This window comes from Euleptes europaea, chromosome 5, assembly GCF_029931775.1.
Source record: "Euleptes europaea isolate rEulEur1 chromosome 5, rEulEur1.hap1, whole genome shotgun sequence".
In the NCBI taxonomy this organism is placed as follows: Eukaryota; Metazoa; Chordata; class Lepidosauria; order Squamata; family Sphaerodactylidae; genus Euleptes; species Euleptes europaea.
The window spans coordinates 78,976,323-78,991,149 of record NC_079316.1 but is presented as its reverse complement, the minus strand read 5'-3'; the positions used below and the strand labels follow the sequence as shown (position 1 = coordinate 78,991,149).

The window sequence follows — 14,827 nt, the reverse complement described above, 5'->3', positions numbered from 1 at the left end:
GAACACCAGTTTTACTGTTCAGAGAGGATTTAATGAAAGATTGAATATTTAATGAATGATTAAATAACTCTAAATACATGGAACACACTCCCATATGGAACCTCTCCACCATGAGGAAGCAACTTTAGGATGGGATGACACAAAGCAGAGAAATGATAGAGGAGTGCTTCACTTTTTCCAGTATTTTGATTCTGTTTCGCACTGCCCCCTGCCCAACCACTACCACCCTACCTGGGATTCCAATTGCCAGCTTTCTCTCAATAAGACGATAAAACAGTGGGCAGCCCCGTGGCGCAGAGTGGTAAGCTGCAGTATTGCAGTCCAAAGCTTTGCTCATGACCTGAGTTCGATCCCAACGGAAGTCGGTTTCAGGTAGCCGGCTCAAGGTTGACTCAGCCTTCCATTCTTCCGAGGTTGGTAAAATGAGTATCCAGCTTGCTGGGGGTAAAGGGAAGATGACTGGGGAAGGCACCGGCAAACCACCCCATAAACAAAGACTGCCTAGAAAATGTTGGGATGTGACATCACCCCATGGGTCAAGAATGACCCGGTGCTTGCACAGGGGACCTTTACCTTTACCTAGCAGGAATAAAGGTAATACTATTTCAGCTCTGAAGCGACTTTGTGGAGATTAATCTTGTGCACACGTGTTGATAGGTAAACAGTAAAAATTTCCCGACAAGAGCAAGACTTACCAACATGAGCTGATAGAACAGGCAGGAGAGAACAATTTTGCCCCATTTCCCCTTCTCAGGGCAGCCCACAGACACTCATGGCTATTATTCCATGTGGGTCCCACAACCCCACCGTCACCTTCTTAGGGTGGAAAGGAGTGCTGGGGGAAGGAGGAAGCAGGGAAGACTTGTGACCTTTGAGTAGAAGGATAAGTGGATCCAACCCAGTATGTCAACGTTTATCTCAATGGACGCAGTGTTTCAATTTTATTATAAATTTTACTGCAATACCCAGATAATACCAGTCCCATACAACCAATTCAATTCTTTCCAAAGTTGGTTTTGTGATACTACTTGTTGACTGAATAGGACTTACTCAAGTAGCAAGACATAATACTGGACCTGTATCTAATTCTTTTGAAATGGAATATCCTTCTAACAGAGGCAAAACTATACAAGGTGTGGGTGTTTGGCTTCGCTTTCCAATGTTGTGGCAGGAGGGGGCAGGCTATCAATGTTCCACAAACTTAGAACATCTAAGTTCTACACTCATTACATTGAAAAGCATTTGTAAAGTGTCAGGTGTTCTTGAAGTAGCAGAAAGGGAAGATCTGGCAAACTGGACCATCTTATCCCCAACATGCTCTGCTGTGTTTTGTAGAACAAACAGGCAGAATGGGGAAACCAGGAAGGAACCAGGCAGCCACTTTCCTGACAAGAGAGAATGAGGTACAACCTTTTCATTGGTCTCTCAACTTTAGAAGCACAGAAACATACAGCTGGAAGTCACCCAAAGGCTCATCTAGTCCAACCCCCTGCACAATGCAGGAAATTCACAGCTACTCCTCCCCACTTCCCCAGTGACCTCTGCTCTATGCCCAGAGGAAGGCAAAAAAACCTCCAGCATCCCTGGGACAATCTGGCCTGGAGGAAAATTCCTTCCTTACCCAAAGGTGCTGATCGGCCCAAGGTGACCCAAAGGTGCTGATTACTCTGGGCATATAAGAAAGGTCCACAAAAGCTGAGTATTGGCTCATCCCTTCCTGGCCTCCTTCTCATCCCTTTCTAAATTCATACTGAATCATAGAATCAGCATTGTTGACAGATGGCCATCTAGCCGCTGCTTTAAAATCTCCAAAGAAGAGCCCACCACCTCCCAAGGAGCCTGTTCCATCAAAGAACCACTCTAACTGTTAAGAAGTTCTTCCTAATGTTTAGCTGAAAACTTTTTGGATTTATTTTCAACTCGTTGGTTCTGGTCCAAACTTCTGGGACAACAGAAAATAACTCTGCTTCATCCTTTATATGCCAGCCCTTCAAATACTTGAAGATGGCTATTGTATCACCTCTCAGTCGTCTCCTCTCCAGGCTAAACATACCTAGTTCCTTCAACCTTTCCTCATAGGACTTAGTCTCCAGACCCCTCACCATCTTTGTTGCCCTCCTCTGGACACATTCCAGCTGATCAATATCCTTCTTAACCGGTGGTGCCCAAAACTGAACATAGTGCTCCAAGTGAGGTCTAACCAGAGCAGAGTAAAGTGATATTATCAATTTGCATGATCTAGATATACTTCTGTTGATGGAGCCCAAAATCACATTTGCCTTTTTAACTCATGACACATCTGACTCATGTTCAGTGTATGATCTGCAAAGACCTCTACATCCTTTTCATATGGACTACTACCAAGACAAGTCTCCCCTCTCCTATATTACTTCGTATGGTATTTGCTGTGTTCAGTCAAAAAGGGGAAAAAAGCAGTTGGCACAACATACAAAAAACAAGGTTATTTGCACAAGCTTCAAATAATTTGTATAATATGCAAAATTTGGCATAAATCTGGACAGGCTATCTATGCCTCCTTTCCCAATTTTTAAGGCATTTGCCAGCATAAGGCAAAATCTAACTGGAAGTATACGTTAATGTAACTTATTTGCATAAGTGGCAAATAATTTTTACAATATGTAATTAGGCAAGATTGATTGACCTGGGATACAGCAGCCCCATAAAAAAAGTCAGAGAAGTTTTATAGACAAATCTTTCATTTTAGGGAGACTCATAGTCTTTTCCGATTAAAAAAAACAACCCTCTTTATAAAACATCTTGCAAATGAATTGAACATCCATATCCTCCTCTTCCACAAAATGAGCTAGATAAGAACAAACGATACGTGCCAAACCTGGAACACAGCTGACTAACTCACTTTTGCCACCAATAAAACTGTATAAGAGATTAAATATAGACTGAAGCAGTTGTCCTGTAGGTTTCAAAATCTTCAAAGCTAAAGAGAAATATGAAAAAGAGAAAAAAAAAACGGTCTGCTGATCTAAAATTCTCAGTTCCTAAGCTTCATTATCACATTTGGGGGACAGTTGGAATTTTTTTAAAAAAAACTTTTCAGTTTAGAGACTTTATATAGGCCTACATGAAAATAGATGTTCATAATGTCATACTGCTAATTAGGCTATTTGGGTTAATTTATAATAGAAGAAAGAAAACATTCATATTCTGTCTAGGATTTTCAGCAGAAATTAGCACAAGAAAACACTGCAAGAGGGCGATTATATGTCTGATCAGGGAGGCTAATGAATTAGTGTAAACAATTAAGCCTGTAATTTAATTCAACAATGAAGAACATTTGCAAATCACTAGACTATAGAGATCCATTGGTTTGTTCATTAAACTAGAAGATTAAATTGCTGACTATCCCACCCTGAATTATTTTTATAGCCGACAGCAAGCAAATTTGACATTTTGCTATGAAGTTCACAGTTAGCCACTGAACAAACAAACCGACCCAACAGAAAAAAATACATAATTTAAAATGGATAGTGGGTAGCATAAACCAAATAATGATTCCCACCCCCTGCCCAGATATAGAAAATATCCAGTGGAAAAATCAGAAATTTACCCTTCAGTTCATATACGTATTATTATATAAAGTCTGAGTTAATATAGAAAACTGCATTCCTTACCTCAAAAGTGTTACCAGTTACATCGATCTCTGGTGGTACAAAGGTTCCTTCTGGGTCATCTGGAAACAGATTAAGAAGTGTTATTGTAATTTAAATAACATACTCTGGAATAAGTTCTATTTTAACAACAAATTTAAAACCCTTAAGATTGTCAAATGGCTAGTTCAACTTCTAATATCTTTGATGAGCACCAGTTTATGTACTGTGGGCAGGGTGTCAGACCAGAACCAGGAAGAACCACATTAATATCTCTCCTTATCCACGAAGCATGCTGGGTGAGCTTGGGTTAGGGTTGGCAACCAGTAGGAGATGATGATGATGATGATGATGAAGATGATGAAGACGATGAAGAGTTGGTTTTGATATGTAAATTTTCTCTACCTTTTCAAAAAGGAGAATCAAACCGGCTTCCAATCTCTTTCTCTTCCTCTCCCCACAAGAGACACCTTGTGAGGTAGGTAAGGCTGAGAGAGTTCGAAGACAACTGTGACTAGCCCAAGGCTTCATGTATAGGAGTGGGGAAACCAACCTGGTTCACCAGATTAGAGTCCGCTGCTCATGTGGAGGAGTGGGGAAGCAAACCCAGTTCTCCAGATTAGAGCCCACCACTATACCATGCTGGCTTCTGGATTGTGTGTGTGTGGGGGGGTGTCAAACAGCTTCCACCAGTTGGGCTACTTTGGTTTGGTCAAAATGTTTCCCAAAAAACAAAACATTGAACTCCAGGCTTTCGCCCCAAGTCCAATGAGTAGCTGCCACCAACTCTGGACCAAAAGTTAAGCCTCCAGGCAAGAGGTCCAGAGTAACCCCTGCCAAGCTCCAAATACAGTGTGACACTTTTCCCGCCAGGCTGAGACCTAGCCAGGACTGTTCACACTTCCCAAAATTGTCTTAGGTTTTTGGTAGGTGGTTTTCACACACACACAAGGCACTTAGATTTAGGCTTGGAATCCCAGAGTCATAGACACAGTCAATTAAAAGGCTAATGATTTATTTTATAAGATTTATGCTGGTTACAGGAAAGAAAAAGGGTTTCATGAAGTTTTAAGCAAGAAAATAACAAAATGATTTAGCATAGCTTCTCAAAAGCAATGTTCCAATAGTTACCAGTTTCAAGAGTTCTTTCAGCATACAAGAGTTTCAAAAGGTTGTCCAAAGGTTTCTCCAAAAGGTCAGCTTGACCAGAGTTTCCCCCTCAAGGGCCAAAATCAAATGGGTTCTGATGCCGCCAGCACAGCTCTCCTGCTGTACCCCAAAGCGTGCATGATTTGCTCAGGACTGGTCTGTCCTTATATTTGTTTTCTCAACGGCATGAGCTCATAGAGGCCAATTGAGAAAACGAAAGTAATTAGCTGTTAATTAATCGCTTGGTCAGAATGCTGACTCACTCATTGACGCATTCAGGTGGTGAAGCCTGCAGAACTCCCTGCATCTGGATGTTGTCACAAACATTAAGATAGTGGCTGACCGATTAGTTACCGTGGCAACGCACGGCCTTGCATTCCAGAAAGGGGAGAGAAAGGTTTAACGAGAAGCAGCTGGTGGCCTATCTTGTTCCCTCCCCAGAAGCAGTTTCAAAATGGAACTATTTTGCTGTTCTAACATCCCAATAGCACAAAATTCATAGGCCTCCAGGCCTGAACCAAGGAAATAATGAAACCCAAGAAATTGAGGGACCTCAACTTCTTGACAGGGGGCAACTGGCATCCCCAGCAAAGTCATGTCACTGTGCATGGGGTGACACTTCAACATTAACCTAAACCTCTATAATCTAAGAATGACACCCAGCATGATGATGTTACTTCCAGGTCACTCCAGAAGTGACATCATTGCACTGGGGATGCCAACTGTACCCCTCCCACACATCCCTAGGATGAAGATGGCAACCATAGCTTGGGCTGCTCACTCTCTCAGTCTAGCCTACCTCCCAGAATTGCTGTGGGGTTAAAATGGAAGAGAAGAAAATTATAAACACCACCTTAAGCTCCTTGGAGGAACAGCAGGATAAAATAGTAATAGATATTTGAGGGTTAAAGAAATTACTGTATAAGTCTGGAGCATATTCATAATATTGTTGAAGGCTTTCATGGTCAGAGTTCATTGGTTCTTGTAGGTTATCCAGGCTGTGTGACCATGGTCATATTCATATTTCCTGTCAATATATGCTGTCAACGCATTCTGTAAAAGCTCACCAAAAATGCTATTTAGGGAATTATTGGGCGAAAACGCATGGTTGCTTTAGCCTCCTTTAATCCCTGTTTCAGCCAGGATTCATCCAGGATCGAACCTATGCGTTTCGCCTAATGTGCGTTAGATCCTGGCTAAAACAGGGATTAAAGGAAGATAAAGCGACCATGCGTTTTCGCCCATTGTTACCTCAACAAAGGGACATAAAGTTATCATGAGACAAAGCTACACACAGGATACTTAATCCTTGTCATCCTCAGCCTTGTTGAATGCTGAACGTTATCAATCTATTTCAAGGCTGAGAGAGAAAGGTGACAAAAATACCTGTTCACAAATTCCTATCCAAATCCTCAGATTCTGAGTCTGATTCTGCTTATAAGATTTTCTCTTGCACAGCCTACCATTCATTTATTTCCACAATGAAGGGAGAGCATGAAGGAACATAAGAGGAAGAACACCAAGGCCTCCACCTGATTTCCACATGTACAATTCTAGAGATAAAATATGATCAAATCTGGCCCTATATGGATCACTGCAAATAAAGGTTTGATTGACTCCTGATATCTGGCCTGTCAACCATATTCTCACAATACAAAGACTAAATTCTAAAAGAAAACTTGGGCCATTCAAGGTAGAAGTCATTAATGGAATTAATCAAAATGCTGTTCTTAGCTTTAAGGCCCTAAATGGCTTGGAGTCAGGGTACTTCAAGGACCATCTTCTCCAGTACTCTGCAGCCTATCAGTTAAGATCTTCTTCCCAAGCCTATGCTTTCTGTGCACCTTATGGTTGCCAACCTCCAGGTACTAGCTGGAGATTTCCTGCTATTGCAACTGATCTCCAGCCGATAGAGATCAGTTCACCTGGAGAAAATGGCCGCTTTGGCAATCGGACTCTATGGCATTGAAGTCCCTCCCCTCCCCAAACCCCACCCTCCTCAGGCTCTACCCCAAAAGCCTCCCGCTGGTGGTGAAGAGGGACCTGGCGACCCTAGTGCACTTGCCTGCAGAGGTCAGACAGGTGGCAAACAGAAAGGAGGCTTCTTCAGAGGTAGCACTTTACCTTTGAGATTTACCGGGTGGCAATTTTTGTGTCCTCTGGGAGCCAGGCAAAACCATTTAACAGAAAGGCTCCAGCTCCTTGAAGGTGTTTTATAGTCTTCCTGGGCTATTTATGGGTATCATTTTAGGCAGTTTAATGTTTTAATGCTGTTTTTAATAGTGAAAAATGATCCTAAAATGTTCATCACCTGAATAGGCTTAGTTTGCCCTGTAGGTTCTTAACCAATGCAATCAGTCCAGAAAGCACTCCCTCATTCTAAGTAAGCTTTGGCTATGAAGCATAATGATATTATGATTCTTTGTTGGCTGGGATAATGTTACTAAGAAGCAAAAAGCTCGTATTGTGGAAGAAAAAAAATACTGAATCAACAGAACATAGGGCAAACAATGGTAAACATTCAAAGTAACAAATATTCACAATAAGTTGTAGTACATATTCAGCAAATATTTTAGCCCCCACTGTCAGCTCCACTTTAATCATCAAAGTTGAAATGGACAAACATTATAATCAGCCATAGTGCTGTCAAAGCAACGCAATACTACTTTATCAACATATTACATTTAGTAATATTGACTTAAATCCAGAATCTAATGCCCGTGGTCTATTTTAAACCATGACTTGTACATGGGAGTTTGTTTTGTTTCTTTCAGTTTTTTTATTCCAAAAGAGACTGTTTATCGAGTAGTTTCATATGGTTCTGTTTCATTATTGTCTCTTTCACTATGTTCAATGACATTTAACATTAAAGTATATGGGAGAATTGTTAGGAAAGACTAGGGTTGCCAGCTCCGGGTTAAGGAATATCTGGAAATTCTGGGGGTGGAGCTTGAGGTGGGTGGAGGTTGGAGAGGGGTGGGACTTCAATGCCATAGTCGAATTTTCAAAACCGCTATTTTCTCCAGGGGAACTGATTTCTGTCACCTGTAATAGCCGGAGATCTCCAGTCACCACCTGAAGGTTGGCAACCCTAGGAAAGACTCCAAACAGTAACACAGCCATCCCTGCAGCTACATAGCTTGAAGAACAGTAGCACAAGGAAGAGGCAAACAGACAAAGCAAGGACATTTAGTGGCACAAGGAGAGTAAGGCACCTGGGCAGGAAGCAGGAGGACCTTGCGGTAGATTTGCTTGGATTGGTGATAAGATTTAGAGAGCAGCAGGAAAGCAGGGGGAGTACAGCCTAAGGGAAAATTTGGCACAGCATGGCAGGCATTGGGAGGAGACCAGAAGGCCCACCCCATAGCCTTCAGGACTTTAATACTTCACACACAAGTGGACAGCCAGATTCTAGTGGATACAGCTTGAGGTCAATCAGGGAAGCTCAGAGCCTCTCCTCTCCCTCCCCCTAAGAGACATTGTGCTCTATACCTTTGTTTCTTTCAGTTCATTAGAAAATGCTGCCTGCCTTGAGTCACAGTTCTCTCTGAACTCTCTCAGCCCCACCTCCCTCACAGGCTGTCTGTTATGGGGAAAGGAAGGGAAGTTGATTCTAAGCCAGTTTGATTCTTCCTTAAGTGGTAGAGAAAGTCAGCATATAAAAACCAACTCTTCTTCTCCTTCTTCCTGTGGCAGCCATTCTGTGGTTGTGCCCACCATCCTGTATCATAATTCCAAAGCTGCCCACAGGCTCACAAAGGTTGGAGACCCCTGAAGTAGATCAAAAATACCAGACCCCACAGGTACCTATAAGACACCTATCAATGTCCCCAAATATCATTTAAATCTTTTTAAAAGCTCTCCATCATTCTTGTACCTACTTGTTGGATAATCTTATTGCTGACTCAGAGGGGTCACTTTTGAAAGAAGATTCAAGATTCTTTTACAAAATCCAGTAGCTTTATATAAATCTATCACATCCTTTCATAGCTGTCAGAATCTCTTTATATTTAAGGCAGATTCAGACAAGTACATGACAGCTTTCACAGAGCATATCCTCTGGAAGATGCCAAATTGAATCCAAAAACTTATTAAATTTGAGCAAGAAATCTGTTCAATATTGTAACAACTAAATGAACACACAGTGTTAGTAGATCTAACCTAATTTAGCTTAGCATAGGACAATATTCATCCGTGCATCAAGAAATTACGGTTTCCAATCTAATTAAAATCCATGTACAAGTCTGATGGAGAGAATATAATTTTTCATTACATCCTCTCAGCATGAGTATTTGTACATTTCGACAAATTGCCTAGAAGCATAAATACTTACCACTGATCTGTTCCATGAAGCATACATTGCCATTGGTGTTAAAAGCCAAAGTGTCAGGAGTAATGCAAAGTGTTTGGAAGATTGCAGAATGGGCAATGTTCTTCACAGACTGGCAACACTCCAGGCAAATTGCCCAGATATCTTGCTCAGTAAGACAGCCATCCTGCAGTGACAAAACATCAGCGAGAGACACATTCTCCTGCCAAAACATGAATTTATAAATTACTCCACATTCCATGGCATTACTTGTAGCAAACTGTGTCAATTACAATCTATAATACATAAATCCAACTTATCCCCAGCAACTTCAAGACTTTGTAAGGGCCAAACCAGACATACCAGTGTCCACGGTTCTGACCCATGGATGCCCCCACCATAGGGTTGCCAACCTCCAGGCACTGCAACCAGTAGTAGGCTACAAAATGCAAGCAAAGCAATGGTGAAGAGTATAACAAGTCAAAAGACTGTCAATATATTGCAACTATAAAGGAAACACAAAGTTGCAAACAAAGCTAAGCAACAAGGGTTACAAAGCGACAAAAAAACAACCAAGAAGTTGAACAAATACAAATATGATACTAGCTAACAGCCAAAATGCTATAAATGACAAGTTTTTAGAAACAAACTGTTCATATAATTAGCTTGGCTTTTTGCTGGTCAATTTCATTTCAGGCGGAGAAGAGGATGGAAACTCGGCTCCTGATATTCTCCAGCGTTTTCGCTACTACAAGTAGCTTCATCAGCCTGATTATAAATGTGGTTATAATAAAGGTTATAAACCTCAATTAAAGGACTACAAAACATGCATATATTGTAGAGTAATGAAAATTCTTACCATAAAGGCTTGTAAGTACAACAAAAAGCCAAGCTTTGTAACCCTTGTTGCTTAGCTTTGTTTGCAACTTCATGTTTCCTTTATAGCTGCAATATATTGACAGTCTTTTGACTTGTTATATCTTCACCATTGCTTTGCTTGCATTTTGTAGCCTACTACTGTTTGTTTGGTTGCAGCATCTTGTTACAGTATCAGTGAGTTGTTTATTTAACCTCCAGGTACTAGCTGGAGATCTCCTGCTATTACAACATATCTCCAGCCAATTAAGATCAGTTCACCTAGAGCAGTGGTTCTCAACCTTTTTCGAGTCGCGACCCCCTTTTACAATTGCCAAGTAACCTGCGACCCTCGTCACATTTGCATAAATTTGCATAAATGTGCATAAATGACATTTTCAATAGGATAAAGAAAACACATTTGTTTTTTTGGCAGTCCAGGGTATCCATATATATAATTACTTTAAATTTTAAAGTTTAAAACAAACAAGCAAATGGTACTACCACCTGTTGGCAAGCGGCTGTGACTGTGTGGCGCGGCAACCTTTCCTAGCACGGAGGAAAGAGTGCCTCTGAGCATGCACTGTGTTCCTTGTCCTCCCCCCTCTCCCCAAAAACTCTTCCAAGCAGGCCGGGGCTCTTGCGAGGAAACCCCCTCTCTTGTGACTGGGACACTGCTTGTGCACAGAACTGCAGTTATCCCACAAAGCGGAGCTAGGTTTAATCACCTCACGAGAGCAAAGGGCCAGGAAAGAGCCGAGGGCCGCTTATCCCGCTCGGACTTTTCGTGCCTTTTTCTCCCCTCCGCCAGTCACCGCTCCTTCTTTGCTCACCGAACCTGCGCGCTCGAGGGGGAAATCCTGAACTGCGCATGCACCTCGACTCTCTCCCCCTTGGCCTTGCCAGAGCGGAACTGATGACTCAGGGCAGAAAAGCGAAGCCACACTACAGAAATGCGCACTTGGATTCCAGGCTGAAGCTCCCGCCCCACCCGAGCGCGGCTAAAAGTAAAAACAACGTGGCTGTAGCGGCCTCAAGGGGGACCGCCCTCTTCTCCTCCGAGACCTGAACTGGCCGAGCCAGGGGAGCTTCCTCAGCCACCCACACATCCTGCCGCATCATCCGCCCGGCGCAGGTGTGACCGCGCCCAGGGCTGGCCCGCCCGCCTCTCAGCTGGGCAGCGGGGCTACAGCTGGTGTGCGGCGGCACACCGCCGCATCTCTGCAGCCCTGCTCCTTCTATCTGTTGGTCGGCCAGTTCCTCACCTCTCTGCTTGGGGTCTTCCCTGCCCTCGCGGACGGATCAGGGTTACAGGGTGTCTGGGTTAGTCCTGGACAGCCCGGGATGGGGGCTGTCCCAGGACAGTGGCGGCGACCCCCCAGAAAACACTTCGTGACCCCCTTGGGGGTCCCGACCCCCAGGTTGAGAACCACTGACCTAGAGAAAATGGCTCATTTGGCAATTGGACTCTATGGCATTGAAGTCCCTCCCCAAACCCCACCCTCCTCAGGCTCTGCCCACAAAACCTCCCACCAGTGGCAAAGAAGGACCTGGCAACCCCACACCACCATTTCAAAGCAATTTTCAAACGTTGTGAAGGCCCAATCACAGTCAGGCCCACAGTGCAGCTGGCTGAGGTGCACTTGTCCCCCTCTTCCCCCACATGCCATTTCAAGTAATGTAATGCCCCCCCACAACTGTTTTGGCACTTGAAAAGGTGCAGGGGGGGAGGAACAAGAGTGCCTCAGGCCTCCGTGCTGTGGGCACAATCAGGATCAGGCCCTCACACCATTTTAAAATATCTGTAAAATGGCTGGACTCATGGACACTGACACATCTAGTTTGGCCCCAGATAACTGATCTAAAAGCCTTCACACAGAGAATCTTTATGGTTGCCTTCACTTCTCCTATACCCCACCTCCATCTTTGTTCATTAGTCACTATGGTTTGTTGTGTTCTTTCTTGTTTCAGTATTTTCTAGCCTAGTCTCCAAACTCCAAATGGCACTTCCATCCGGAACAGTTGCTAAGGGAGACTGTCAACAAAATAGCATACAATTTCTATGGCACAAGTCTCAACAGCAGAGGAAAGTGACATAGCTCCTCTTTCTCCCTACTGCTGCAGCCTTGTTACCAACAGCAAATATAATTTGGGAGGGGGGGCGTCCCAGAAAGCATTACCAATTGATCTTAATTGGGGGGGGGATAGTGGCACTACAGGTAAGTTTTCCGATTTGCAGTTTCTTTTAAACCCATATGACTCAATACCAGTATGAACTACAAACACACACAGAAATCTAAGCACACTTTGAAATAGGTTATATGTCTTTGATTTTGATGGCTACTAGCATTCCCAACCCAATCCTAAACATGGGCATAATTAGCATTGCCAATTTTTTAATTGTTCTGAGGTAGCTGGGACTTTAATAGCAGTTTGGTCTGTAGCAAATACCGAGCGATGTTATTTAATTTCATACCATGAAAAACTTTTACTGCCCATTGCCATTAGGTAAATTCCTATTAAAGAGACAGGAAATTCCCACCCCCACCCCCCGGCCAGCTGGCAACCTTAGACATAATCCAGCTAAACCAAACTCATTCTAAAATCCCACGGACTTCAGTGAAGGAGTCACACATTAAAATCAATAGGGAAGGTGGTGTTCTTAACTCTGGGACCAGGTCAGTCTCACTTAGGCTGCAGTTTGAGAATTCTTTACTGGGAATAAGCCCCATTGAATAAAATGGGACTTACTTCCAAGTAGACCCTCAAGTATGTATATTTAACAACCCAGCCTCTTTCTACTGGCGCTGTAGTATGGCTGCACGGGATTGTTCTTCTTTTTGTCATATTATGAGAAGTGCAACTCTTAAAAAAAAAGTTACAAGGCAGTAGGATATAAACTCAGCAAGAATAAAAATTGAGATCAACCATTGGGGCTGACAAGAGGAATCTGATCAGTTGGGAGCCATTTTTCATGCAGTTAATCCCCAACTGTTGTCTCTCCTTGAAGAAAGCTAATCTCCCAACTGTTGTCACTCCTTGAAGCAAGCCGGTTTCTAGTAGGGTTGCCAACTTCCAGGTGGTTTCAAAGATAATATAATGTGAAATATACCAACTGGAAAAGAAAACAATATTATAGAACCTAATAATTCTATTTTTTGGAAAATCCACAACATATATTCATAAACACTGTTTCCCAAAAAACAGAATTATTATATTCTATAATATTATTTTCTTTTCCAGTTGGTATATTTCCCATTATATTATCTTTGAAGCCACGTGCTGCCATTTGTTATAGTTTCTACTATTTCCAGCATAGGTATTTTCTTCTTCCAATCCAACTTCCAGGTGGTGGCAGGAGATCTGCTATTACGACTGATCTCCAGTCGACAGAGATCCGTTCCCCTGGAGAAAACGGCCGCTTTGGCCATTGGACTCTACGGCATTGAAGCCCCTCCCCTCCCTCCTCAGGCTCCGCCCCCCCAAAAAACCCCGCCGGTGGCGAAGAGGGCCCTGGCAACCCTAGTTTCTAGGCTGCGCGCAGAGCTGTGTGTGTGAAGTGCCGTCGAGTCGCTTCCGACTCATGGCGACCCTATGAATGAAAGCCCCCCAAAATGTCCTATCCTTGACAGCCTTGCTCAGATCTTGCAAATTAAAGGCTGCGGCTTCCTTTATTGAGTCCCTCCATCTCTTGTTGGGCCTTCCCTTCCCCCCCCCCCCAAATCAGGGCGGCGGGCCACTCCGCGCTCGCTAGAACAGCTCGCCCTGTCGGACTTCGGCCTGAGAGAGCAGCCAGCAGCGCCCGAGCCACAGAAGCGCGGGAGCGACGCCGCCGAGAGAAGCCAAGGGCAGGGCAGGGATGTACTAAAACGAATGACCAGTCAGCCCATTGGAAGCAACGGGAGAGGCCGCCCAGCCCATTGAAGATAATGGGAGAAGAGAGGGTCGGAGTCAATGCAAGTCAACCGACGCTCTCTTCTCCCATTATCTTCAATGGGCTGGGCAGCCTCTCCCATTGCTTCCAATGGGCTGACCGGTCATTCGTTTGAATGCATCCCGAAGGGCAGGGGTCGCCCAGTCGCGCGGCCGGCGGGGAAAGCAAAACCAAACCCCAAAACCACCACCTCGCCTGCCAGCCCCCCCTCACCTCGTCCTCCAAGAGGGTGGGCAGGGGCTCAAAGTCGCCGCGCTCCTCCTCCAACACCTGCTCCTCCGCAAAGCCGTCCATCGCTCCCGCTTCCCCGGGCTCCTTTAGAAGAAGTGGGGGGAGCCTCTTGGCTGGAGAGGCCCAAACGCTCCCGCCCCGACGGCGGCACCTGCCTCCGGCGGTGACCCCGGGGCTGCTTTGACTGCGTCGGGTCTAGCGCCGGCCCCCTCCGTCGGCCCGGCGGGCCCGGCCCCTTCCTCTCCCTCCCCGCCCCACCCAAGCGTCGCCTGAGGGAGCGGAGTCCGTCCCCCCCATAGCAACCGGGGCTAGACGCCTGGGCTTCTGCAACGCGGCTGCTGAGGCGGCAAAAGGAGGCCGGGGGAGCCCCGCCTCTTTCCTCGGACTCTGGCCAAGTCCTGAGAACATGAGAAAGGCCCTGCTGGGTCAGGGCCGGGCCCCTCAGGTCCCAGCAGGCTGTTCACGCGGTGGCCGACCAGGCGCCTCTAGGAAGGTTTGGGTATCCTCGCCATCGGTCTGGATCCTAAGCCTTGTTTCCGCTAAGGCCTCTCTTCGTCCATTGGGGAGGCCCAGGAACTTATGCGTCTGTTCTAAACGTTGGGTAGTCATGGCCCTCCCGAGACCTCATAAGAACATCAGAAAGGCCCTGCTGGATCAGACCCAGGCCCGTCAAGTCCAGCAGGCTGTTCACACAGCGGCCAACCAGGGGCCTCTAAGGAAGCC

At 44.9% G+C, this 14,827-nt stretch overlaps 1 protein-coding gene across 1 annotated transcript in view; it reads right to left on the bottom strand.

Annotated features, from left to right (window-relative positions):
* The window catches only part of KNDC1 (kinase non-catalytic C-lobe domain containing 1), an 83,966-nt gene extending 69,780 nt beyond the window's left edge, over positions 1-14,186 (bottom strand). Inside the window, exons 1-3 of the mRNA XM_056850481.1 lie at positions 14,087-14,186; positions 9,109-9,307; positions 3,651-3,709 (exon numbers count right to left, since the gene is read on the bottom strand). Coding sequence (XP_056706459.1) covers positions 3,651-3,709; positions 9,109-9,307; positions 14,087-14,167 — 339 coding nt within the window. The 5' untranslated portion in view covers positions 14,168-14,186. The remainder of the gene's footprint in view (positions 1-3,650; positions 3,710-9,108; positions 9,308-14,086) is intronic.
* Between the last annotated feature and the right edge of the window lie 641 nt (positions 14,187-14,827).